Source organism: Anser anser (genome assembly GCF_964211835.1).
Source record: "Anser anser genome assembly, chromosome: 4".
Taxonomy (NCBI): Eukaryota; Metazoa; Chordata; class Aves; order Anseriformes; family Anatidae; genus Anser; species Anser anser.
This window is the reverse complement of record NC_139724.1, coordinates 31,299,530-31,325,379: the sequence shown is the minus strand read 5'-3', so window position 1 is coordinate 31,325,379 and position 25,850 is coordinate 31,299,530. Positions and strand designations below refer to the sequence as shown.

Here is a 25,850-nt window from a genome sequence, read left to right as displayed (position 1 = left end):
TTTTTAGAAGATTCAGTTACTGACAGTATCTTTTAAAAAGGATACTGGCACTTTAAGGGTTATTGGTATGTTGTGAATGACTGGGCAGCAGTTAAAAGTAAGAAAGGTCAGCATCTTGCCAGTTTTTCTTGGACACCACATGATTAATATTTCCTATTCAGTCTTGGATGACGTTGTTCTATCTTTACTTTTGAGATTAATCTTTGGCAACTGCAACTGATAAATTTCATTACGTTCCGTAGTACATTTTGAACTTAGGTTGAATAAAATAGCATATAGTCCTTGTGTTTTTTCATCTTGGCAACTGGGGCATTTCACTTCATGTTTAGTGAGAGAGAGGATTCTTTTCATAGGACATGCATGCAGTCCATGTTTCTAGCAAATAACATAAAATCCTTAGGCACTTCAGAGTATTATACTATAGTTTATATTATCAGTTTATTATAGTTCTAGAATTATGAATTAAGTCATATTTTTGCATATTCTTTGCAACATTTTAATAAATACAGACAATTATATAGGAACTATAGAATGGTATCGATAGCGTTTAATCTTAGATTTGCATGTTTTATCATCTAAAATTGAAAGTAATTGAAATGAAGTTAGCAGATTTCCAGTGCTGTAAAAGTAGTAGTCTGTAAGAGCCCATTACATTTGCAGAGAATAATATTCCAAGTAGTGCTCACATTGATTTCCATAACACAAATCAGAACTTGAATGAATGTCTTGTATAAAATATAGTGAATCAAGACAAGGCTAATGCATCCTTTAACTTGCGACAACTGTTTTTCTGTATGCAGATGCATACACACATCCCTCTGCATGGCCAGGTTATCTGATTGTCATTTCCTGTTTATGGTCATGAGGTCACTTAGATTCAATTTTGTTAATGTTAAAGCTCTCTGCAGTTTAATGAATAGATATAATAGTCCCCATGAAGAGCTGAAAATAGATGCAACTAAAGCAGTAAGAAATGATGCAAGAAGTGTTTGCTTTCGTGGCATCCTCCACAGCATGAAGGTATAATATGTGGAGAATATATCAAGAGCCCTAGATTAAAGCTGATTTAACCTCAATTAAAGCATGTGGATTTTACACATGGTGATGTATATACATACAGATGCATATTAATAGGCAAAGCCCTACACAAACTGAATATATGACTGAGTTGTGGATATTCAGGGCACTAATTTTATAACATAGAGATTGTATTTCTGAGATAAAATACTAAAATATCCCAGGGATCAAATGAAACATAAGATAACTGAATTAGATAGCACTACAACTTCTCAATTTCAAGGTCTTATTTCCTCTGCTACTCAAAGTATATTTTGATGGTTTATAGCAGTGCTGTATACAAAGTTTCTCAAAATGCTACAATGCAGTACAACACATTTTTGTACTACAAATAGCTACATTTGAAGTACTATGGTTAACCAATCCCCAGAAATGACTCAGGGTCCTTTCTCTTCTCTCTGTTATTCTGTCCTCATCTCCTCATCTATGACCCTACTTAATCACTGCTACTTCAGTAGCAGAAAGTCATGTCAGCTCCAGTCAGACTTTCCCTTCATTTTTCGGTTGTTCTGATCCCTTTAATTATTTCCATACAAGTCACTGTGAGGACTTTCTTGAGAAAATTCACATTAATCATCCAGTAAGCTTGTACATCTGAAAAAAGAGTTCCACCTTTCTTTTTTTACTTTCCAAGGTCTAACAGTTGCATACAGAAAATGACCTCAATTCAAAAGACTGCCTTGGTTACAATTAGAAGAGCCTTCTGCATGACTTGAGCTAGCTAATTAAAATTCTTATTAAAGTCTGAACCATTGAAGCAAAGAGCCAATATATCATTTCTCACTGCTTTACAGTTTATATATTTTCAGCATCTAATAGCCTTCATAGGGATCATTGCATTCATTCATAAGGCTGTAAGTAGTTATATTCTGGCCCATATTTCCAAAAATGGGTCTTAAATTTGGCATAAATGTAATGTTCTGGACTCATAAACCCCATCCAACAAAGTCCTCAGTGTGTATGCACATGTGGTTTTTGTTCAGTTAGTTAGTTAAGATGTAAAATTTTCCAGTAAATGAATATAACTGCTTTTGACTGTTGAGTCCCAGCTTGTGATGCATGTGATCACAGGATTCTTCTCTGATAGCTCAGAAGTTGTAAAATATAAAGCTCCTTATATCAGGTAAGGAATGTGGGGGTTTTCCTCTCCTATAGTTCTTTGAGAGGCATCACTTCTTCCTCCAGGCATCTCATCCCGAAAACTGTATTTTTTCAGGGTGTTGCCCAAGGTATTGCATACTAGAAAACAGCTACTCCTGGGCTTCTATATTTAACAGATAAGAACATATATATGCAAATATATATTGTTTGGTTTTGTGGGTATATATGTGGGAGGAGATGTGGTCTGCAGATCTGTATATAAATGCACCTTCATGAAGGGTATAATCAAAGGAACAGTATCTTGTTTCTGTAGGCTAACTCAAGTTAAATAGTGGAAATTATTTTTTTTTTCCCTTGTTCACCTCTGTGGACATTAGCTATGTCTGCACACAGAAGTGTTACACAGTTGTAATGAGAAAGGAGTAGAATTCACACCATGAAAACAGCTATAAGTCTTCAGTTTAGACTTACTACTACTGTCCCCAACCTGAATCAGACCCAACTGGTCTGATTTCAAGGAAGTTTTACTTTTGTCTTTAATTTTAATATATTTCTGTGTTTAATGGATTGAGAGGGTTGGAAGGTCTGCTGAAACTGAAGCTGTTTGTTAATGAACTATTTTCACTCCTTTTCAGTATACATCTGCTCTGACCTATGATGCTGTTCAAGTGATGACAGAAGCTTTCCGTAATTTGCGTAAACAGAGGATTGAGATCTCCAGAAGAGGAAATGCTGGAGATTGTCTTGCAAATCCAGCTGTACCCTGGGGTCATGGTGTAGAAATAGAAAGGGCATTAAAACAGGTAGCTTCCCTAGAATGAATGCTGGGATGAGTGTATGTGTGAAATCTTCTATAAATGCTTGAAAAGAACCTTCCAGTCTCCTAACCTGCCTTGATCTTGCTGGGAATAATGTGGAAGTTAACTCCTCAGGAACGAGTCCCTTTACTAAGATACGTTGGGTATGGAAAAGTGTCTAAACTGAATGTTTCTGAAAAATAAGTAATTATTTATGGAAAAAAAATACATTTTCTAAAAAGGAACAAAATTAATTCTGTTACCACTTTCATCTTCATCTATATAGGTTCAGGTGGAAGGTCTAACAGGGAATATAAAGTTTGATCAGAATGGAAAAAGAATCAATTTTACGATAAACGTCATGGAACTCAAAAGTACTGGTCCTCGGAAGGTAATTTGAATTGTCTTACAGTGTCTTTAATGGTTTTACCATGCTAAGCAACAGCTGAGGTAGGTAATGAAACACTGTGGATGAGTTAAAGCATGACTTGTCGTAATGTTTATTTAAAGGTGTATTCTATGTTGGTCTTGCAGAACAAAGTAAAGATATGTATTACTTCTTTCTAATAAATAGGAGTTTTTATTTCTGGTAAGTACTACATGGGAATATTTTCCTTTCAGTTTTGTGTATTAAACGTTTTGCTTTCTCATCTGAAATGCTGAATGTTAGTCAGTAATTGCTAACAGAAGAGAGATGCTTCTGAATGACAAATGTAGAATACAGCTTTTCAGTGATGTTTCTTTAAATGTGATTGTCTTTCTGGTCTAATTCCAAGCCTTTCAGGAAAAGCCAGTTTATCATGTCTTCCTAATCTGGAGTATTTCATAACACATTCAACCCTACAGTTGGTGATATTGCTACTAAAACTTGTTAATATTTGAATGAAAATTGTATACTTAAATTAGACAAATTAATGTGAACAAAGAACTTCATTCTTGTTAATATTTGTTATAGTAACTATAAATAGAAATATTTACACTGATAGATCTATAGCTAAAATAGTTCTCTATGAGCATAAATCATGGACATAGTAGTAATATGTTTTACATTTTCTGTGAAAGTTCATATTCACTGGTGTCTGTGCATCCTATCCATGTAATCTTTAGATTGGATATTGGAGTGAAGTGGACAAAATGGTTGTGAATCCGCTTGATGGCCCTCTTGGAAATGAATCTTCAGGACTAGAGAATAAGACTATTATTGTCACCACTATTTTGGTAATTAACCTCATATTTTGTCAAAAGACAGCCTGTCCTACAGTGATTTGTTTTTCCTGATTATATTAGTTTAAATATAATGTCTCTTTATTTTTTTGAGGTTTTGACATGTTACTCATTATGTTGCATAAAGAAAAATTGGAAATTAAGGATATGTCGTTCAGTATGCGGTTTTCTTCTGTAGCAGACATTGACAAGGAAATGAATATCCCAGAAAGCTAACATTTTTAGGCCAGAAAATGGGAATGAAATACCTGCTTTCAAAGAAGAGCACTTTGTCTAAATGGCAGAGCCATAGTGTTGATTTTTAACTGGTTGCTGTGCTTATTGGAGAATGGATTTTGCCAAGCAGAGACTGTTTTTCAAACTTCAGAAATGTAGCATCCAGAACTGTGGACTGTTAAAGTGTAAGATAAAACATTAAAAGTTATGTTGTAGTTGTTTAAAAAATAACGTTATGTACTGCTATATAGCAGCATTTTTCTGTTAATTGCAAAGCTTCTTTATTGGTTTGGTTAAGTCACAGAGTAGCATAGAAATGTCACTGGATGCAAGAACCAGTTGGGTAACTGTTGAGCAAGGAGGGAGGTAGATTCCTTTAATATAATGTATGAGCCATAACTAGTTTTGCTGATGATAGAACTCCACTGCATATTTGTAGTTAACTGTTTTCGTGTGTAATAATTCAATAAAGATATAGCCTGGAGAGCCTGAAGTGTTTTCCCAGGAAGGGATGTAGTTATGAAAGAGGAAGAAATTTTGTATTAAGTCAACAAAAAAAAGCAACTAAATGTCTTTGCCTTCTTCCATCCAAACTGTAAGAGAGAAAGAAACAGATTTTGGAAATTATTCTCTCTTCTCTGAATGCATAACTCCTGTTAACATTCATGACCATTATTAACATACCGCTGGGAATCACTATGCCTGTAAGTATTGTTATTTGTATATGACTGTGGAGAATGTAGCTTTTAAATGCTTTTTTACAGGACACGTCACATTGATAATTAACAACTGACATAATCATATGTTAATCATATGTAGCACGTATGATTCAGATGTTATCTTGTCTTTTTTATTATATGTAAAAGGAAATTTGCTAATCTGTGAAATATGCAACTAATGCATCTGTCTCTTTACAAAGTAACTAAAGCAAGATATTTCTGTGCAGGAGTCCCCATATGTTATGATGAAGAAAAATCATGAAATGCTTGAAGGAAATGATCGATATGAGGGCTATTGTGTGGACCTAGCTACAGAAATTGCTAAGCATTGTGGATTCAAGTATAAGCTCACAATTGTGGGGGATGGCAAGTATGGGGCCAGGGATGCAGACACGAAAATCTGGAATGGGATGGTTGGAGAACTTGTTTATGGGGTAAGAACATCTTTTATAATAAAGCCATTAAAAATTACTGATGGAGGGATATGGGATTTGGGTTAGTTTGCTCTCTAGAGTAGTTGAAAAATGTATAATTCCTATGATAGAGAATCAAAAGCTTGTCTTGGTATCAAAAAACGTTAAATGTAAAGCATGGATTTAGATTTTATATGCAAATGAAGTTGGAAGGGAAATGAGTGCATATTTCATCCTCCTGACCAGCCAATGGATTTTACTAACATTTTTAAATGCCACACATTTATAAAAGGGCATGTGTAAATAAGGAAACTTGGAATATGTCAACCATGTGGTTATATGTATTTCAGTAAGAAGAGTTTCAACTAAAAATTTCTGAAATTCCCCATGGGACATTTTTGATGAAAAGGATGTTGCTACTGTGTTTACTGTCCTGTTTTGCATTTATGAAATGCAATACAAACTAAACTGTTCTTTGCTCTGATCGTTATATTATCTATTATTTGCTTTTTTTTTTTTTTTTCCTTTACAGAAAGCCGATATTGCAATCGCTCCATTAACTATAACATTGGTGAGAGAAGAGGTGATTGACTTCTCAAAGCCGTTTATGAGTCTGGGGATATCCATAATGATCAAGAAGCCTCAGAAGTCCAAGCCAGGAGTGTTTTCATTTCTTGATCCATTAGCGTATGAAATCTGGATGTGCATTGTTTTTGCCTACATTGGGGTCAGTGTAGTTTTATTCCTGGTCAGCAGATTTAGCCCATATGAGTGGCACACTGAGGAATTTGAAGATGGAAGAGAAACGCAAACTAATGAATCAACTAATGAATTTGGGATATTTAATAGTCTCTGGTTTTCCCTGGGTGCCTTTATGCAGCAAGGATGCGATATTTCGCCAAGGTTGGTTACTCGCCCATTTCAACTTTGTGCGTTTTTGGTCTCAGCCAGAGGAGGTTCATGGTGCATATATTTTCACTCGGAAAGAAATCATTGCTATAGTTTATTTCTTCCATTCCAAAATTACAAAAGTCCTTGAAATAAAGACAGTTCTCTCTGACAAAAGGTAATGATGTATTTGATCGATACTGTCTTAATATCGATCATGTATTTGCCAAGTGAAGTTGTATACACCATGTAGAGACTGTAAAATGCATAAGGTTCAAATCATTCCATGCCGTCTTGGAGGGGTACCGTGTTTTTGCTGCATATTCCCATTTTACAGTTGACATTGCATTTGGTTCACAGCAACTGTAATGGGAAAAAAGGGTAATGTACTAGTCATGAACTACACAGGCATCACTTTACCACTAAAACTCAGTACATATCATAACACAGTTATTAATCCACTGTTTTTTCTATAGGAGAGCCTTGAATTGAAATAGAAGTCATGTGATCGCTCTAATTTATTGTGAATAGTTGCAAAACGTTGCTGTTTTTCTATGGCCTAGTTTTATATAAGTCACAAAGGAAGTTGCTAAAATGAATTTGAAGCTCCAGTTTATAAATGCTTAATTCCTCATGGATTTTCACCTACGTTATTAGGGACAACTCTGAAGCACTTAAGTTAATTCCTTTGCAGCTCATTAAATATTCTATTTCCCTTGTGCGCAAGTGGACCTAGCCTTGATTCAGCAAAGTGATAAGTAGGTAGATAAATAACTACTTGCTGCTTGAAGGAACTGTAGTAAGAAGTGAAATAGGGCAACTGGATTTAAGGAAATAAAATCAAAAGACCTTCCTAACTATACCAAGCAAGTTAACTTTCTTCTCAGTGTCCTAAAGTAAAACAGGACATAGTTCAATTTCCAGTGAGTCTTGTGGCTGTTGTGCAGATAAATCAGATGGAAGGAGAGTCTTATATCCAAGTCTTGCATCTTGAAAGGCAATGACAGATTTTCAAGCTCTGCTGCTGCAGACATAGCAGAGCACTTACTCTGTGAGAGAACTTCATATATAACTTCACAGTGAAAGATGGCTGCAGTTATGGCGAAAGACGTGATAGATTTGGCACGTAACACATTAAGAACTGTATGCAAGAAATGAGATGGTGAAGAGAGATCAAATTAATATTGGGTTTTTGTATTGATTATATACTTTACAAGTTTAGTTGTCTACAAAGTCCTCTATTAGCTGCAAAATTATTTTTATTGAATCAAGGCCATAGTTGAATTACAATATTTTTTTTCATTTTACTGACTTAAAACATGACAGTTGTGCATTGTTTAATAACATTTAAAAGGTGTTGCAAGAATAATGATAGTAAATGGCCATCATAAAAGGTGCATGAAACTGAAATTATTTTGGAGATTCAAGTGACAGATTTATCGTCGGTGAAGTGTTTAACAGCACTTTATTTCATTACAAACACATTTTGAGGAAAGCATTTAGTTTGTATATTATCTCAGTTTATTATGAAAATAGAAAAGGGCTGCAAACACCTTAGTTATTTTTGTTCTTGCACCAAAACTCTCCCTAGGGAATATGAACTCCCTGCAAATGAATTTCAGTAAATGTGGTTAGGAATCTCTTCAAACATTAGCAAAATATTTGTAGTAGTATCATTTCTCTAGTAAGGGTGACTACCCTTGTAAGAATTGTAGAATTACCAAGTAGCTAGGGCTTCCTGACTCTGAAATAGAAGTGGTGCTGAGTAAGACAGGACCATCTGGAAATTGGTCTGCAAAAAAAAATCCCAACGTTGCCATTATGGATGGCACAGAGGAGACAATGGTAATATACAGCAAAGTTTTCCTGATACTTTTTATATGGGATTGTGCTCTCAGTACTAATATATAATACCTTTCTAAGTGCAAAACATGGTGAACAAATCAAGGTAATTATGCACAAAAAATTGGTTTAGTATTTAATGATCTGATGTATGAGGTACTTATACAAGTGCGGGTTCATGCTAGCGTATAATTATACAACTTTGTATTTTTTTTCAAAATACACACAAAAAAAAGAAATGGTTTATTTAACTGGGACAGACCTTATCAGAAAATTCTGAATACAAAGGGCACCACAAAAATTTTACTTACAAAATGTTATGTGGGAGCATATTGTCTATATTGGTATTGAGCTTATTCTTGCTTTACAAGGTCAGTAGCAGTTTTGTTTGATTACAGATCATGTGTTTTTGAAGAGTATGAATTATCATTTATAGTAGATATCAATATAATAAAAAGTACCATAACATTAGCAGGTATTAAATGCACAGTCATAGATTTTACCTTGCAAATGTATATTTATCATATAATTCAGTCTTTGAATTGTAGAATTATATTTTCAGATTATCTCCATGTCAAAATAAGATTTTTTTTTCAAAGGTGACAGAAAGCATGTTTACAGAACACATTACAATCTAGAAAGCACTTGAAATAATGTCTTTTCTGTAGCCCTTTTTAATAACATATTCTGGACCCATATCTAACTTGATTTTCATGTAGTGGAGTGACTTAGTGGGTCTATAGTGACATGGAATAAATCTTTTCATGTCTGAATTACCACAGAAATATTTTACAATGACAGTGAAAATGACTTGTCCAGAATTGGTTCCATTTACTTTTGTTCCCAGTTTAATAAATCAGCTTTACATGACTACTGTGTTTAAAATTAAAGCATACTTTTGAAATGCATACAGATAATTACACCTATACTCTATATCTTGCTATATATATAGTATCAGAAGTTTGACATCTCATTCACAATACTGTAAGCTGGGTGAATGATTTGTGATTTGTTTACTTAATAGGTAGAGGAGACACGTCAGTACATACCTAAGCTACTGCAATGCTAGACTTTTAACTACATGTACATTTCTGCCAAATAATTAAGTACATCTCCAAAGATTATGTACTCCTTCCTATAATGTCTTGTTTGGAAACAAAGTAGTAAGTAATTTCAAACTTTAAAAGATCATTCAAAAATGGTAAGTTTGACAAAGATGGCAGTATCAATAGTTCTATCAGCTTTTCAGTATTGACAATCAGTGAATTTCTCTAGTTATATACTGTTTTATATATTTTCTTGAGTTCTCTTCTCTTCTTTCTTCTTGAGCAGGAGATGCAAAACAAAGATCCATAAGAGCCCACCTGCTGCAGTTAGAAACATCATATTATATAAAAATATACTTTCTTTACCATTTTTCTTTATTATCAGTTTGCTTGTTTCATGTCCAGTCCTCAGTTTGTTAAATGCTTGTATATTTCAAAAGTCGTGTGCACTTTTTAGCTTATGGATATTCCCTGGGCCAGTTTTTATTGCAAATAATGCTATTTATTTCTCAGTATAGATTGTCCACAGCAGCATAAGACATTGTTCTGTGAAAATCAGTCTTCGTCTGAATGTCTTATGAAAACAAGCAAGCTAAAGAGACTAAATTTTTAAGGACATACTGATTTATCTGAAAGCTCTGTTTCACTGTTTTTGTATTATTCTCTTCGTGTCACATAAATTCACATCAGAGAGAATAACAAGCTTATGTGTTAATATAGCACACTGAGATGAGCAGTTTAATTTCAGAGTTTCCAGGACATTGAAGAACTGGATCACTAAATTCTCCCTAAAGTAAATGCTGGAGTCCTGATTTCGGCAAAAATCCAGATGTAGTGGATGGAGTATGCATTGATTTCCCATCTGATTAGTATGCAGAGCTGCACTACAAGATAGCTTGAAATGTCTCCCTATAGTATAATGCATCATTTGCATAAAACTGATAACATGTGTTCCTTTTTAGGACTTTCATTTCACTTTACAAATCCATTTCATACTTGTTATTAGATCCCTGTCTGGGCGCATTGTTGGAGGTGTGTGGTGGTTCTTTACCCTCATCATAATCTCATCCTACACGGCTAACTTAGCTGCCTTCCTGACGGTTGAGAGGATGGTGTCACCCATTGAAAGTGCAGAGGATCTTTCCAAGCAAACAGAAATTGCTTATGGAACGTTAGATTCTGGCTCCACTAAAGAGTTTTTTAGGGTAAGAATTTCTGCTTTTTAGATTTCTGTTTTGTTGTACCTAGGTCTTCACTCTTTTAAATGTTTTCTCCCTGGGCTTTATTAAAAGGTTGCTATAAAAATGTGATATGTGCAGCCTAACTTGCAGATATAAGTGTTTTAGTTTACTCATTACAATATCATTTTATTATCTATATATAAATACAAGGGCCATGTTATAAACAATGCAAAGTAAAAGTGACTGCAAGGAATTACCTAAAAAATATTCCACTGTAAAGAAAAAAACAAGATCTGATCATAGAAGGGAGTTGACATCATTCATCTAGGCTGTAAAAAAGTAATTAACAATTTTAAACAAGACTGATAGTTGTGCTATATTTTAGATAGTCATGCAGTATATAGGAACATGGGAAGGTACACAGTCATGCTTTAGTATTTCACATGATTTTTCAAACTTACTGATGGGGAATGGGTTACAATCCTGCTGGCAGCTGTGGTAAATCCATGCCTGCTTTTGAAAACAGTTATTGTATTTGCATTACAGTGATGTCTTTGGAAGTCTGTCAGTCCTTGCCTTCTACTTCAGTGTGTTTCAGTTTTTAAAATGTGTAAGACTGCCAATGTGTGAGTTTCAAGCTGCCCTTAAGATACCAGCTACCATGGTGAAATCCATCAGAGCAAAAGAGTGAGACACTTAAGGCTGCTGAGAAAAGTGCTGTGACAGTTTTGCAGTGTCTGTGCACTCTAAGATGGAAGTGGGTCTGAAGTGCTACAAGTATGAAAAACTTTTTTTTTCTTGTTTTTTATTTATTTTTCAGTGGATAGTAAGAGTGTTAAGCTTAAACAAAATGTATTTTAAAACAGTTGGAAATACTATATTTACATTTCAAATAGAGTTTGCCATGGAAGCAAAGTGAAATAGTTTCTCACAATTTTTTTCTTGTGTACTGTATAGAGTAGTAACTGTTGGGTTGTGGTTTTCATTAGGCTTTGTGACACTTACTTAACTGGTAACATACTAAATAGGAACCATACTTGTTTCAACTGTGGAAAAGCATTTTTTTCTGATTTTAGTGAGTCCTGTAAGAAGACCTGGTGCTGATTGCATTTCTGCTGTTCTAAACTGAAACTAATGTCAGGTGTGTAAGCTAGTAAAAATGAAGTTTGGGTTTTGGTGCTAAGTGTTGAGAAGCACACAAATGTTTTTCTGTTTTTGAGAGCATAAAGTTTTTAGACTGTGGCTATACTGGGGACAGAATGTGAACTAAGGGTAGATCAGTTCTTTTGATTAGTTTCTCTTCAGAGATTTTTCAAGCTTTTTTTGTTGTTTTTGTTTTAAAGAAAAATGTGTATAGAGTGGTACGTAGTTTTTGTGCTACTAATTTGTTAATGTTGGTTGAGATGCTATCTGTGGTGGTTACTTAGAAGAACTAGAAGGTTTAAACTCATGTGCATCTTCATAATTACACTTTAACACAAATAGTGCTTCCAGTGGTTACCTGAGCATAAAAAACTTACTTTTGTAAAAATAAGTGAAGGCTTTGTATCACACAGTATCACAGTATCACAGATTTCTAGGTTGGAAGAGACCTCAAGATCATCGAGTCCAACCTCCGACCTAACACTAAGTACTCCACTAAACCATATCGCTAAGCTCTACATCTAAACGTCTTTTAAAGACCTCCAGGGATGGTGACTCCACCACCTCCCTGGGCAGCCCATTCCAATGCTTAATAACCCTTTCGGTAAAGAAGTACTTCCTAACATCCAACCTAAAACTCCCCTGTCGCAACTTTCGCCCATTCCCCCTCGTCCTGTCACCAGGCACGTGGGAGAACAGACCAACCCCCACCTCTCTACAGCCTCCTTTAAGGTAACTGTAGAGAGCGATAAGGTCGCCCCTGAGCCTCCTCTTCTCCAGGCTGAACAACCCCAGCTCCCTCAGCCGCTCCTCGTAAGACTTGTTCTCCAGACCCCTCACCAGCTTGGTCGCCCTTCTCTGGACTCGCTCGAGCACCTCCATGTCCTTCCTGTAGCGAGGGGCCCAAAACTGAACACAGTACTCGAGGTGCGGCCTCACCAGAGCCGAGTACAGGGGGACAATCACTTCCCTAGACCTGCTGGCCACACTGCTTCTTATACAGGCCAGGATGCTGTTGGCCTTCTTGGCCACCTGGGCACACTGCTGGCTCATATTCAGCCGACTGTCAACCAATACTCCCAGGTCCTTCTCGGCCAGGCAGCTTTCCAGCCACTCATCTCCCAGCCTGTAGCTCTGCTTGGGGTTGTTGCGCCCCAGGTGCAGGACCCGGCACTTGTGAGGGCATGTTCTTCACCTTTTGTTCAGTTAGCTTTTGCTGTGCACAAACAAGGTTATAATGACCTCTGGAAATTCCTTCTCTGCAACTTCTATCACAAACGAGTTGAGGCACTATGTGTAATGCCACTGCTTAGCCCAATGGTTCTATCTACTGTTTGCTCTAAATTACTTAAGCCTGCACAGTTATTTTTCAAGAAATAACAGTTGTCATAAATTCTTTCTAGGAGACCTGAAACTCAGGTTTCAAGAATGAAACTCTGTCTGCTAAAGGCAATGTGAAAGCAGTCTCTAGCACAAACAAGACTAAAATTTCACTTACAGTATTTCTCTGCAGTAAATGGATTGGAGTGGATGTGACCTGAAATTAGGACTCAAATTCTTTGAACAGCCGGAAATAAGTATTTTTCTAGCACCAAGCTAAATGGACTGTCTGTCATCAATTAAATGTTTGTTAGCTTTGTTTCTCCAGTTAGTCTGCTTTCTCTTCAAGAGTTGATACTGTTTTTAAGTTTGTTTTAGATTGGTGGAATGTGTATTGTATCTAAATCACCACTAATAGAGCCCTCGTTTCTCAGCATAAAAGTAGGGATTATTGTATACTCTAAGAACAGTAAATAGAATTTGCCTTGCTACTAAAATATGTTTTGTGATAGTAAATCACACAAGTGAATGTGAGATCCTTCCATTTGGCAACTGGGTAAGTAGAGGAGTTCATGAATTATGTAGTTTAATGCTAAATTAAACAGCACATTCAAAAGTTGAGAGGTTTTGAAGAAGCACGTTAAATGCCAGACCACTGAGCTGTTTTGGTAAAAGTAGATTTGGGAAGAAGAAAGAATCAAGATGAGGAAGATTAATTGTCTGGTACTTTGTTTTCGAGGAAAAACTTAAGTTTCTGGCTCTTCAGCAAAGTGATCTGCTTTTCAGTCTGAGAGCAGGAGAAAACGCTTCTTATTCTTTTGTGATACCATAAGAAAACATTAAAAAGGTATCACCTTTTATTTGATTCTTGCTAGCATCAAATCACTTTCCTGTTCTTTTTCAGCCAGTGAGACCAATAGGTTGGCAAGAAGATGTTGCACGTGGTGATATATATAGAAGGGCAGGGAGAAAGAAGATTGGTTATTATTGTCGTCTCTTAAGAATAGAGCTGAAGAGGTGACATCTTGCTAGCACTACTATCAATGGGAAAGTAGGAAGACAAAGAGAAGAGAGTGTCAGTGTGCCTAGCACTGCCTTATAATGCTTTCCTCATCAGGGTTTGCTGTTTAGTAAGTTTAATCTGTATTGTGAACTACAGTGTCATTTTGGAGAACAAACAAACATCCATGCCTGATTTCTAGCTTGAAGAATTTTCAGTCAGTAAATACAGGCACTAGAGTTACTTTATGTGAACATGAGGCCATAGTGTTTTTTGTTTGTTTGTTTGTTTGTTTGTTTTTGTTTTTTCTTATCAGGGCATCTCTGACATACTGGAATCACAGTGAAATATGTGAGCTGATGAGGAAAATAGTTATAATGGTCAGTGATGAAGCTATTACTTTAGAAAAGCATTTAACCATTGATACCTTTGAATGTTATAGTTTTCTTAATGTGAATTAATTACCTCTTTTAATGATTTGATTAACAAGAACAACTTAAATACTGAAAGGAGAAGAAAACATTCTTTAAAATTGCTTGCTCGGTTTTCTGAAGGTTATGCGTTTGACTTTGGTTTCTGTGCACCCAAAGTTGTTACAAATACTTGCAGATTGAACAACATGTAACTATATAAACACATTGACTTTAAATTCAAGTGAACTCAAATATAAAGGAGGTTACATGAGCTACGCAGAGACACATGACACAGGAGTTGTTCTTTTTAATTCACTCTGACTTCAGAGATTTTCGGTTTTTGATGAAGAAGATTGGACAGAATCCAGTACCCATGGATGTGAAGCAGTACAGAAAAAACACGCTGTTGTTGGGTTGCTTTCCATGTTCATAGACAAATTTTAAGGAAAGATAAAAACTTGAATATCACACAGGGCAGCACCTCAGCTCAATTTTGTGAGCAGCTAAGGCAGTGGGCATATATGCCTTGCAGCAGGTGGGTTAGATGAGTAGTGAAGTATGCCAGAAATGAGAGAGGAAGAGCTGTTACTGGATAGCAGTAGCCTGCTATCTGCTACCTGTTGTCAGGTGTATAAGATGAAATTCAGCAGCTGCTAAAACAAAAGAAGAAATAATTGCTGACTTCTAAGATTTTATATGAGACAACTTTTTTTTTTTTTTTAAACTGTGATAAGACTCGAAGGTTTGCCTAATTATAAAGTGCTAATTTGATCAGACTCATACCATATAGGTTGAGACTGAAAAGGTAATAACATTCATAAACTAGTTTCTAAATTCGCTTCTTGCAAAACCTTGCTGCCTTGAAGCAAGTGTATTCCTTGAAGCAAGTACTGAGTGTACATTTTCCCGCAATTTAATTTAAAATATCCAGACAAACACAGTCAAATTATATCTACTTACCTATCATATAAGGGAAATATCATATAACTATAAAACAGTTCATGGTTTTACCTGTGGAACACTTCAGGTAAACAGGAATTTTTTCAGAGTATTGCAGCAACCAAGAAGTGAATGTGCCATTGCTAGAGCCGAGTGAATTATTCAGTCAAAAATTTACTTCAAGAAATTCATTGTCTTCAACTTTTGTGGTTTTTTTGTTTGTTTGTTTGTTTGTTTGTTTTTCCTGGAATATCCACAGATTGATTACAATATCTATGAATATATTTGTTGTTCTGACTTTCAGAGTTTCATTGGCAAGCATTTTTATTTTCTGAATGAATCATCAGTGATTTGTTAAAGTATCTGATGTTAGATGAATCCAAACAATATTCTGTCTCCTTTAAAATGTGTTGAGGGCATTCAGTGATTGTTCTTCCATATTCCTTCGTCTTGACTTCTTCCTACAGAGAGAAAGAGAAAATGAATTTATCTCATCCAATTCTGATTTTGTGGAAGTTATTGTTCTAGACTATGGTATTTTTCTGTTCTTCTCTATGAAGAAGGTATTTCTAAAGAGTAAAAGGCTTCATTTGTGTTACCTGCTGTTTTTAAGATGGAATGAATCACCCTAAGGATATATTTGTTTCTTATTTTCCAAACAGGAGTTCTTGGCAATAAGCTAAATGTTTAAACTTAGCTGAAAACTTCTGTTTTGAATAGCTGAATTTATGTATATGATGTGAAAGAGTTGAGTTTGAATCTTTGTTCAGCTTCTGTGAATGCTTAAATAACATGAACTTGTTGAGATGTTACATTAGCCTGGGCAAGTCAGGGTTGTCACATTAGCTTGTTTGTGTCAGGATTCTAGTCACCTACATTAAATACATGTTGGTTCATGTCTGCAGTGGACATGTCTGGCACCAGTGTCTACAATGTGGGGTGAACAGAGTAATCCAGATGTAGGTTAGAAAAACCCCGGTGGAGGAAATAGTGGGTCACCACAACCTACAGGCAGTATGGCAGTATGCATATAAGCTAGTCCATATCACTTGACTCAGAGATAATAGCCTTGGCACTCACGACCAAACACATATTGCCTTGGCACTTTATGCTTTTTGAGGTACATGCTGCCTGGCTTTACAGGTAATGACCATACACTAGTTGGACATACTCCTGCCAACAGCAGAGCGTCGGTTGGCACTGAATCAAGAATCATAACTGAGAAAAAGGGATGAACAGAAAATGTAGTCCAGTATTCCTGCTGCTGCTTCAAGACAAGAAGCAGAAGCTTGGTACATCCTGCATAGAAAATACCACGCAGAAATAATGGTCTTAAGAGTATTAAAAGGAAGAAAGAAAAAAAAAAATGTGGGGGGGTGAGTGGTAATGACAGCAAAAGTCAGCAGCAAAATATTACTTCATAATAATAATAATGTTATAGGTACAAATTTTCTTCAATGGCAGATCAGTTAGAGATCAGTTAGGTCTCTTAACTCTCTATATTTGTAAATGCTAGAACATGTAGTTTTCCTCAGGAATTCTCAAAGTTGCTACTAGCAGGACTGCAAGTACAATCTAAGTCTTCAGAGTTCTTTTACTGAGCTGGGGTATTTGTCACTTCTGCTATTTACTAGTGGCTCTGTCTTACAAATAGTGCTTTTAGAGTTCTTGGTGCAACTAAAAACCTAAGTAAAGATCTGTAGTTCATTGTGGTTGCATTTTCTCCTGGGTTTACAGCCTGAAGTAACGGGCAAAACATTGAAGAAATTGTGTGTGGCTGTGCTTTTCCAGAAGTACACGTTTTTCTCAAATCAGAGGTGGATTGTAATGGTGACAACATGAACAGGACTGCAAAGCACAGCTTGAAAGATCCAAGGATCATTTCAGTTGGTCAGGTACACGTGCATCATCTCTACAGTTGTCAGACAGAAGATACTACTTGATGGAGCGCAAAATGGTGGGTCAGTGAAATTTCATCTCTCCGGTATGTACTATTGACATTATCTACAATCACAAAGTATTTTTACCTTCAATGTTTTCTGAGCAGCTGCTGTAAATGCAGTTCGTGTCTGTATTAGCCAAGATACATGATTGAACTTTGAGAGGGGAAAAAAGTCACTAACCCAAGAAGACAGACTGCTGCACACCTAACACTGCAGAAATTAATTTTAAAGCAATGTGTATATGTGTTAACTTTGTAAGTGTTCCATGCTGAATTTTTACGGACTACAGCAGTGGAAGAAAGAAACAAAGTACAGCTGTGTAAGTACACAAGCTTAACATTCAGCAGAACATTTCCATGATTTCTGTGTGCTTGGAAGCTTATTGAAAATGAATACCAAAATGAAAAAAAAATGGCACAAAGCTAATTCCTTTTAAACTTCAGTCATCTTTTTGCTGCTTGCCCATCGTTCATCAAAAATATGTATAAAACTGGTAGAAAAATGAAATCAGTCAATATACCTTCTTATCACTTTAAAGGATGAATTGCAACTAGTCTGTGAGGTCAGAAGGCATCTCAAAAGGAAAAAGTGACGTGCAGAGCAATAAGAAGACTAGTTTACTTTCTCTCTGCGTACACTAGTTTTTATTTAAAAACTTTTTATATGTATGTATGTTCAAACCAACAGTGTGAGATGGACAGACCAATCTGTTTTGTTCTGTTCTGGTAGCCCTTAAGAATTGTTCCTCTGTCAAATGAAAAGCAAGCAGAATTGCTCCATTAGAAAAAAATTGTTACTTTGCTTTCACTGAGCAGAGTAAGCAGGAGGCAAGAGCTCTGGAATGAAAAGTTAGTCATGGAAAAAATGATGGAAGTATAATAACCCATACAGTCTTATAAAGAAGTCCTTTTCATAGTGAAAAGCCAGCAACAAACATTAGAAGAGCTGACATGCTTCCCCTGAGTCATTTCTTGTGAAAAAGTGTTGTCTTTTGGGAGGCAAAGAAAATTGGCCTGAAGATTCTTGTGTTTTCTGAAGATCTTCAACACAGTCTAGTGCCTCTAGATTTATGAGTACTTTGAAATAGTTCTTTAACTTTTGAAATCGATAATTGTGTTACAAAAAGTTATGAAAAAAGACTAAAAGCATATGGCAGTCTATCTGTGAACCTTGATCTGTCTTTACACTCAAGATATTATTCAAGCTTCTAAAAATACACAAGAAAACTCTAAAATCAGGGAGAAAAGAAGAAAGACTTTTTTTTAATGAAAGTAGAGGTTAACAATTATGAATCATACTTCAGCTTCCTTTTTTATTGTTTGAGATACAGAAGAATTACACAGAACATATTTCACTGTTAAATTTTGACTAGCTCCATAGAAGCGTTCAAGAGGTGATGGAGACTAAAGACCCAGTTATGAAATCATATGTAACTTCTGTCATCAACTGTAATCTCTACATGAAAAGGCAGAGATTATAGAACTGACATGTCATGAATCCTTGAAAAGAGATACAATTAGAGAATATTGGTTTGTTTTTTATTAGTTTGACAGAAGAAATAGGCCCTTCACTGAAGTACTGAGATGATGGACAGACTTTCATTTACATCCAAAAGCATATTAGTGAAAAAATGGTTATACTTTTTTTGAGGTCTAGAGGGTTCAAGAGGTTCATTTTCAGTTACATTTTCTTGGTTTTCAGAGTCCTTAAATCTGTGCAACAAACAAAAGAATTGATTTAGGCCATTCTAGAAATTCAGTTGAAAATAAAGAATGAAGTAATTAACACTTCATTTATTTTTTTTTTCCTCCAGGCATCTTACTTTATTATTATCTAGGAAAAATTGTTTCTTTGTCCACATTACCCAAAATCCTGCTGTTCTGAGGACAGCTCAGCAAGCCCGTTGACCAAAATACTGTAGTGCTTCAGAAACTTTGTTTTGTATATTACTCAGCTTATTTTCAAATTATTATTTCATAATATTTATTACAAAGAAAATGCATTCTTGTCTAGTAGAATTTTCCTTTCCTGTTGGTAAGAACAAATTGTGTCTGATGAAAGAAATGTATTACTCCTTGATCTTCTCTTTCAAGTTTTCATTAAGTTTTTTTAGATGTTCTAACCAGGCTGTGCTCTGCACTAGATAATTTTGTGCTGGGTACAATGAATTTACAGCAGTACAGTTTGAAGATTCTCCAGTGATGTGTAATTTATTTTATAATTTGATATACTCATTAAAATAAGTATTAAAGTTTGTTTCACTTGTGCTACTCCTAAGGGCAGATAATTCCATAATATTATTCCTGTGATGGTTAGAAACATTCTTTTATTTTCCAATGTGAGTGTTTTTATATCCTGTCGTGTTATAGTACATTAATAATTAAATATATTTATATATGTTTTTTAATATTTTTTCTTCCTGGTGTTTAGTTTCCTGATGCATAAATACAGAGCAAGTATGTGGTTTCTTTGGGTTTTTTTTGTTTGTTTTTTTGTTTTTTTTTTTTTCTTTTTTTCCTCTCAGCTTTCAGTTCTGTCAACTAAAACAACTCTTGATTTGCAAGCCAGATATTTGGGTCCCTGTTCATCTCATAGCTCTTCTGTGTGTGTATGTTCTAGTTCAAACTAATTGCTCCTGAGTGTGGGTGAACAGATCTGTACATTGTATGCCAGCTGAGATCTCAGCAATGCTTTGCACAAAGGCACTAATATTTCCCTGTCTCTTCTGGAAATGACTTTCTCCCAGTGGTATCAAACTGTTTGCTAGTAATCATTTTGCTGATACGTGGTGATTTACCTTCCTTTTTGTGTTGTTTTTACACAACTGAAAGGCTTTCATTTTATTGCAGATTTTCTTATTGGTCCGAAGGTGTTGGACCATGCTTTTGAACAGGAAAGTTTAATTTCATTTCTGTCATCCAAACGCTCAGAATTTTTCACTTCTCATATATGACAAATAAATAATTTCTCATTATCTGGCTTGATACATTTTGATTAACCCAATTTCTTTTCTTACAGATACAGGTTATTTCTATCTTCAAATGTTTTCATTATGAAATGTGATCTGAAACTGTACATGGCATGCTGTACTTCAAACTGAAAGAGCTGTAGTTGCTTTAAATGGTTTTTTGTTCTTGTGAAGTACAGTATATTTGATTCTAGACTTCCATAATGGCATCTGCAGTTTACTACAAAATCTACTATTTCTTAAGAAAGTGCTTCTGTGTTTAGGGATTTAGCTTATTTCCACCACCAACACCCCCATATAGGTGCAATAAGTTTTTTGTTTTGCATCTAACTCATTTTGATGATTTCTGTACCCTCATTTGCATGACTTATTATTCTTCCATTACATTAAAAAAAAAAAAAGCTTAATTATGCATTTAGATTGTGTTTCTATACCTAGATTTTTCTTTGTCTTTCTTTGTCTTCTTTGTCTTTCCACCACACAGCAGACACTTTCCTTTCTCCAACTGCTTTCACTTGTGAGGCTGGAAAATCCAATGCTTTTTGATGTTTCTGCAGTTTAAACTATGTACTGTTTCCTTTATGTTGTCTGGTTTCCCCCACTCAAATCAAGATCCTACTTAAAATTTGCAATTTTAATACAGTGGTGTAAGAAAGCTGTAGTAGTAGATACTGCAATGTATTATGCTGCAGTATTATGGCTGTCCCTGTAGGCTTAGTGCGGTGAAGTTAGCTCTTGGAGTGGACAGGAGATTTTCCCTGTGACCAGCACTTCAAAGAACAACACATTGATTTAGGTGTCATCATAGAAATTAGTTTGCATGACATTTATCTGAGTTTTTCAGACTTTCAAATTTAAATTTAAATAGTCTTCTTTGACTTTATGAATGTGTTGAATGATGGGGAGGAATTTAGATTCCACTGAAACTGAATTTACTTTAGTAAAAAATCTCAGAGGAGAAGTCCTTTCAGCAAGTATTTTAACAGATTAAATGCTCTTGAAACTTTAATACTAACATACCTTGTAAGACAAGCCTCCTTGAACAATTAATTCTTTAAATCACATGAATGTGAGGATGACATAAGGCCTTTGTCTTCCATGTTCATATATTGTCTTCTCATATGTGGATTCTTGGTACAAATTATTATAAGTAGGCTTTTGAGGAATACATTCTTAGAATGTTTTACAATTCTTTTAATAAGAGTATACGTATTAAAGATACTTCAAGTAGCTCAATTAGTTTAGGGAAACTGGAAAGCTTGTAAAACTGCACCTAAAGAAGATGACATTAATTTTACCAATAAAGAATAAAACTATCAGTGTATTACAAAATGTAGACCTTCAATCTATTTGAATTTTTATTTACTCTCAGTAGCCACACAGTATAAGTACAGTTATGTATTCTAAAATACATAATAATATTTAATCTTAAGTTAATTAAAAAGGCTGAAAAACAGTTTTGACCTTTTTTCTTTTCTTTTTTTTCCTTTTTTTTTTGGGGGGGGGGGGGGGGAGTGGGAGTATGAATTGATTTTGTCATTAAATTGGCAAGATTCATTTGTTGTTACATGTTGTAGTCCGTGACAATATTGATTCGTGTCCTTCAATATGGAAGGTCAACAAGATATTTACACAGACCATATTTGAGAATTACAGTTCTGCTCCTGCAGTACAAGATCATCACCTAGCAGAGCGTTGGTAGTCTGAGGAGCTATTTCTGTCAATGACATACTAATTACAACACCCCATTTTAAGAATAGTAGGTCTTTGAATGAAAAAATGGAAAAGACATCTGGTGACCCACAAAACACACAATTAATTTGATAAAGATTTCCATAATTCAATTTCTTAATGATTTTCTTAATGGAGGCGGTATTTTATGTATTTTACATGTAAATGGGATGTGTACTTCGTAATAGTAATTTTCATAGTCATGATATGCAGTGGTGACATGATAAGAAAAAAGAAACGTGTAACTTCTTAGGTATTTTGTATTTTCTTAGAAATGGTAAATAATGCAAAAAGTATTCATTGTGAATATTAGGGTCGTGTGCTTATACATTGGTAATGATTGTAATAACAAAGTTGCTATTAGCTTTTAACATTTCATATATACACTGGAGAGTCATGTAGCAATAGCAACGAACCACATTAAGAACAGTGCATATTATTTTAATATTCTTGTAGTCAAATAATAAAGCCATCTACACTGGTTGCATTGTTTGGATAGCATGGTAAAAAAATGGGGGGGGTGCGGGAGTTTACATGCCTTTGTTTTTTAATGGAGTACTGCTGTTCTTCCTTTTTTTTGGTGCCAGAAAAAAAAAGTATATAAGAAAAATACAAAAGCCCAACTTGCACATGGGGCACCCTACATTCACAAGAATTCTGTTTCCACGTTGTGTAGTTCACTGTTACTGATGATGGTGTGCTTTTCCAAGTGCAGTTTAAAGAGATGAAGATAAATTTTATAGAAATAAAATATACAGGCATTTATAACATGGGCCAAATTTAAATAAGCGTGCATTACTGATACTATTTCAAAATGTTTTTGAATCATGATATGTGCATAGGATAAGCATGCATACTTTTGTTTATCAAGCAGATAATGTTGACCTTTTGAATACATGCATATGTATGCACAGAATACTAGGCGAAGGTCTTGAACACTGTCCTTTTCTACATCCTTTAATTCTGCCTTTTTGTATAAAATACAGCTTCTGGGGAGGAAAAAATTGTGAAGGAAATAATGTGCTGAAAACAAAGTCTTGCTAGTAAGAATTCTGTGTAGCAATCAGACCAAAAACCTTAGAAGTCAAGTATTCCTTGGGTTGTATGTCATTGCTCTTTCATTTATATATATATATATATATATATATATATATAGAAGTCAAGACAAGTTCAAGGGCTAGGTAGGGATTAAGACTATCAGCTGTGTGAACTCCATCGTAATGTTTCTTTTCAGTGTCCATGGCTGCAGAAGACTGCAGTCATGGCAAATCCTGAGTTTTATTTTCTGGTGATGTTTTTCATTACCGATTTTTATTTCTGTGGTTGCTGGATCAGGTATTTTTACCTTCAATGATATGGCAAGGAACCTGTGAGCCATCTAGTGGGAGGTTTCTTCTTATCACTTGACCATTTGAAGAATCTGTTCCTTATGCATTTTCCAATTCAGATGTCCAGCACCAGCCCCTCGGTCTGTAATGCGACTCCCCTCATCCTTTCCACCTACCTGTTACAATCAGATCTCAGTCAAGTGACAGTGGGAAATGGGGTGCTGCATTTTATTGAGGCTGAATGATGAAAGCTGAACAGACTTTGCTAGACATCTATAACATACATATATACACCTGTGAAAGATCATTTTAATAAACCAGGAGGCAACATAGTTAAGGAAGCAAAGGCAGTTAAGTCAATTTTAGAAGCTGTTCATGACAGTAGCCTAACTTAAATGAAATATATTTGTTTATTTAGTATTTGAATCTTATTATAAGAAAACAATGTTTTAAATGTCACCATAACCTTTTCTCTTCTACAACATGGGATTCAAATGCCTTGTAATGAAAGTTGTGGTGACAGGTACTTGGAAGCATTTTGTCTGCTTTGGTTTGAACTGAACCCTTTAAGACAGTTCTGAATTAGTCTAGCTTTTAGTTTTCCCCTTTATAGAGCAAGTTATGAACATTAAATATCGCTGTAATCATTTTTATACCACTGTTGGAAGCTAGATGTCCCTTGCTTAGTTTGTAGTTGTAAATCCTGTGTAGGAAGTTGGATATGTGTTGCCAAATGAATGTTGACAGTGATTGGAAAGGGATGGAGTATCTGTGTTGAATTAGAAGGTAGGTGTGGGGAGTGAAAACTCAGGGAAGATTGAGCTCCTTCATATGAGGTTATGGACTTCTCATTCCAAGCCTGAGTGTGTTAAGGAAGGAGAAGATTGAGTACTATGCAGAGGTAAACACTTGTAGCTTTGCTTTCAGTGAAGTGAATACAGGGAACAGATGATAGAAAGACACCAACTTTGGTATACGTGCATTTAGGGTTTACACTTTCTTTATAAATTCTGGCAATGTTGATGGAGTTGCCCAAACATTAAATAGCTTAACTGACGTGGATCTTCAGATGGAATTCTCAGGCATGGAATGCTACTTACTGTCTGAGAGGCGCTATTCATCTACCCAGCTATGTATCAGGTAAGTCAGGTAAGGGAGAGAAAAGTATATTATTAAATTTTAATGCTCACTTATAGTACATAGTGATAGATATAGTTTACATTGTGAATTGGCTTGTCAAAGTTGGTGTGTTTTGTTGGGTTTTCTTCTTATTTGTTTGTTTTAGGGATTTTCTTAGTTTCTAGAATCATAAATTTTAGTATTGTCTTGGATGGAACAAGAACAATGCATGCACAATATGGCAGATATTCTAAGAATCCAAGAAATCCACTGTGCCTTCAGCACAGAGTTATGTTTCTCAGTCGTTCTGGTCATGCTGAGTATATCCAACCCTTTTGATATTAATGGGTATACTGAGTATGTGTAGATCAACAGATCTGATCAACAGATCAAGAGAACTTTCAGCCATGCTGATAGACATGTAGATTCTGGTTGGTAATAGTTGGAATATTTTGATGTTAGAAAACCGTCAGTGGCTACTGACGGCTACTGACTAGCACTACCAGAACTTTAAATAATAACAGACGTATGGAGACTAGGGAGAAATCTGAGCCTCAAAATCTTCCTAGGCAAAATTTCTGGACAGAAAAGTAAGGGTAAGTCTAGGAAAATGATACTTCTTGTTCTTCATAAGAACAGTGAAGCCTTGGGATGTGGTGAAGGCATTTCATACTTTTATATGAAGTATAAAATAACTTTTAAACTGGTGCTTTTATACTTGATTCATTTGTTTTTTAAATGGTGTGATTAAAGATAGATCCATAGTGGAATTGCTGTTCTAAAGTGTACATCCTATCTTTGTTGGAGAATTGCTTCTCATACATTTTATTATAGTAGAAATTTGGTGTATTTACACATACAATAGCAAAGTCTTACAGGATGACTACAAAACATGGTCTTTGGTTTTCTATAGCAAAGTAGAAAGATAATAATAGCTGAGTTACAGGCCATATAGTATTACATTTTACAGTAGCTTATTATTATTGTCTACTTCATATATGGATTTAGGTTGTCTCTTTAAGAAAGTAATTTAGCGTTGATTGTCAACTTCCCTGTTAGTTATACAGATATCTTGATCAGACGAATGTGAAATGCTTGCACACTTTTTTGTTTTCTGCTCAGCTTAAATGGGGGGAGATGATATATACATATGCTTTCTTCTTCGTTACAATTGTATCATGTGACAATATGAGGAATCCAGCATCATATACTGTTTCCGTGATTAATAACTGTTACTGACCATAACCTGTCCTATATTTAAAAGAACTTGAAGTGCCCTTTCTGTCTGCGTTTTCATTAATAACAGTACTTCATTTTTGGTGACATCTAGATACCAAATGTTGTTTTTCTCCTATTTTTTTTCAGGTTAAGCAATAATTATCACTTGGTAGTTATAACTGCCAATTATAGTTATAACTACCAATTGGTTAAAGCGAGGGAAA

The 25,850-nt window shown here is 35.2% G+C and overlaps 1 protein-coding gene across 8 annotated transcripts in view; it reads left to right on the top strand.

The window, feature by feature from the left end:
- Positions 1 to 25,850, top strand: part of GRIA2 (glutamate ionotropic receptor AMPA type subunit 2) — a 106,440-nt gene that overhangs the window by 64,777 nt on the left and 15,813 nt on the right. For 7 of the 8 annotated variants that reach the window (XR_014583357.1, XR_014583358.1, XR_014583359.1 and 4 more), the window contains 6 exons: positions 2,814 to 2,981; positions 3,262 to 3,366; positions 4,083 to 4,193; positions 5,362 to 5,568; positions 6,080 to 6,450; positions 10,330 to 10,528. Coding sequence is in view for 5 of the 8 variants with exons in the window: in XM_083833732.1 (XP_083689858.1) it covers positions 2,814 to 2,981; positions 3,262 to 3,366; positions 4,083 to 4,193; positions 5,362 to 5,568; positions 6,080 to 6,450; positions 10,330 to 10,528 (1,161 nt within the window). In the remaining 3 variants the exon portion in view is untranslated. Of the gene's footprint in view, positions 1 to 2,813; positions 2,982 to 3,261; positions 3,367 to 4,082; positions 4,194 to 5,361; positions 5,569 to 6,079; positions 6,451 to 10,329; positions 10,529 to 17,056 lie in introns of all 8 variants that reach the window. The other variant, XM_083833736.1, reaches the window with a different exon arrangement.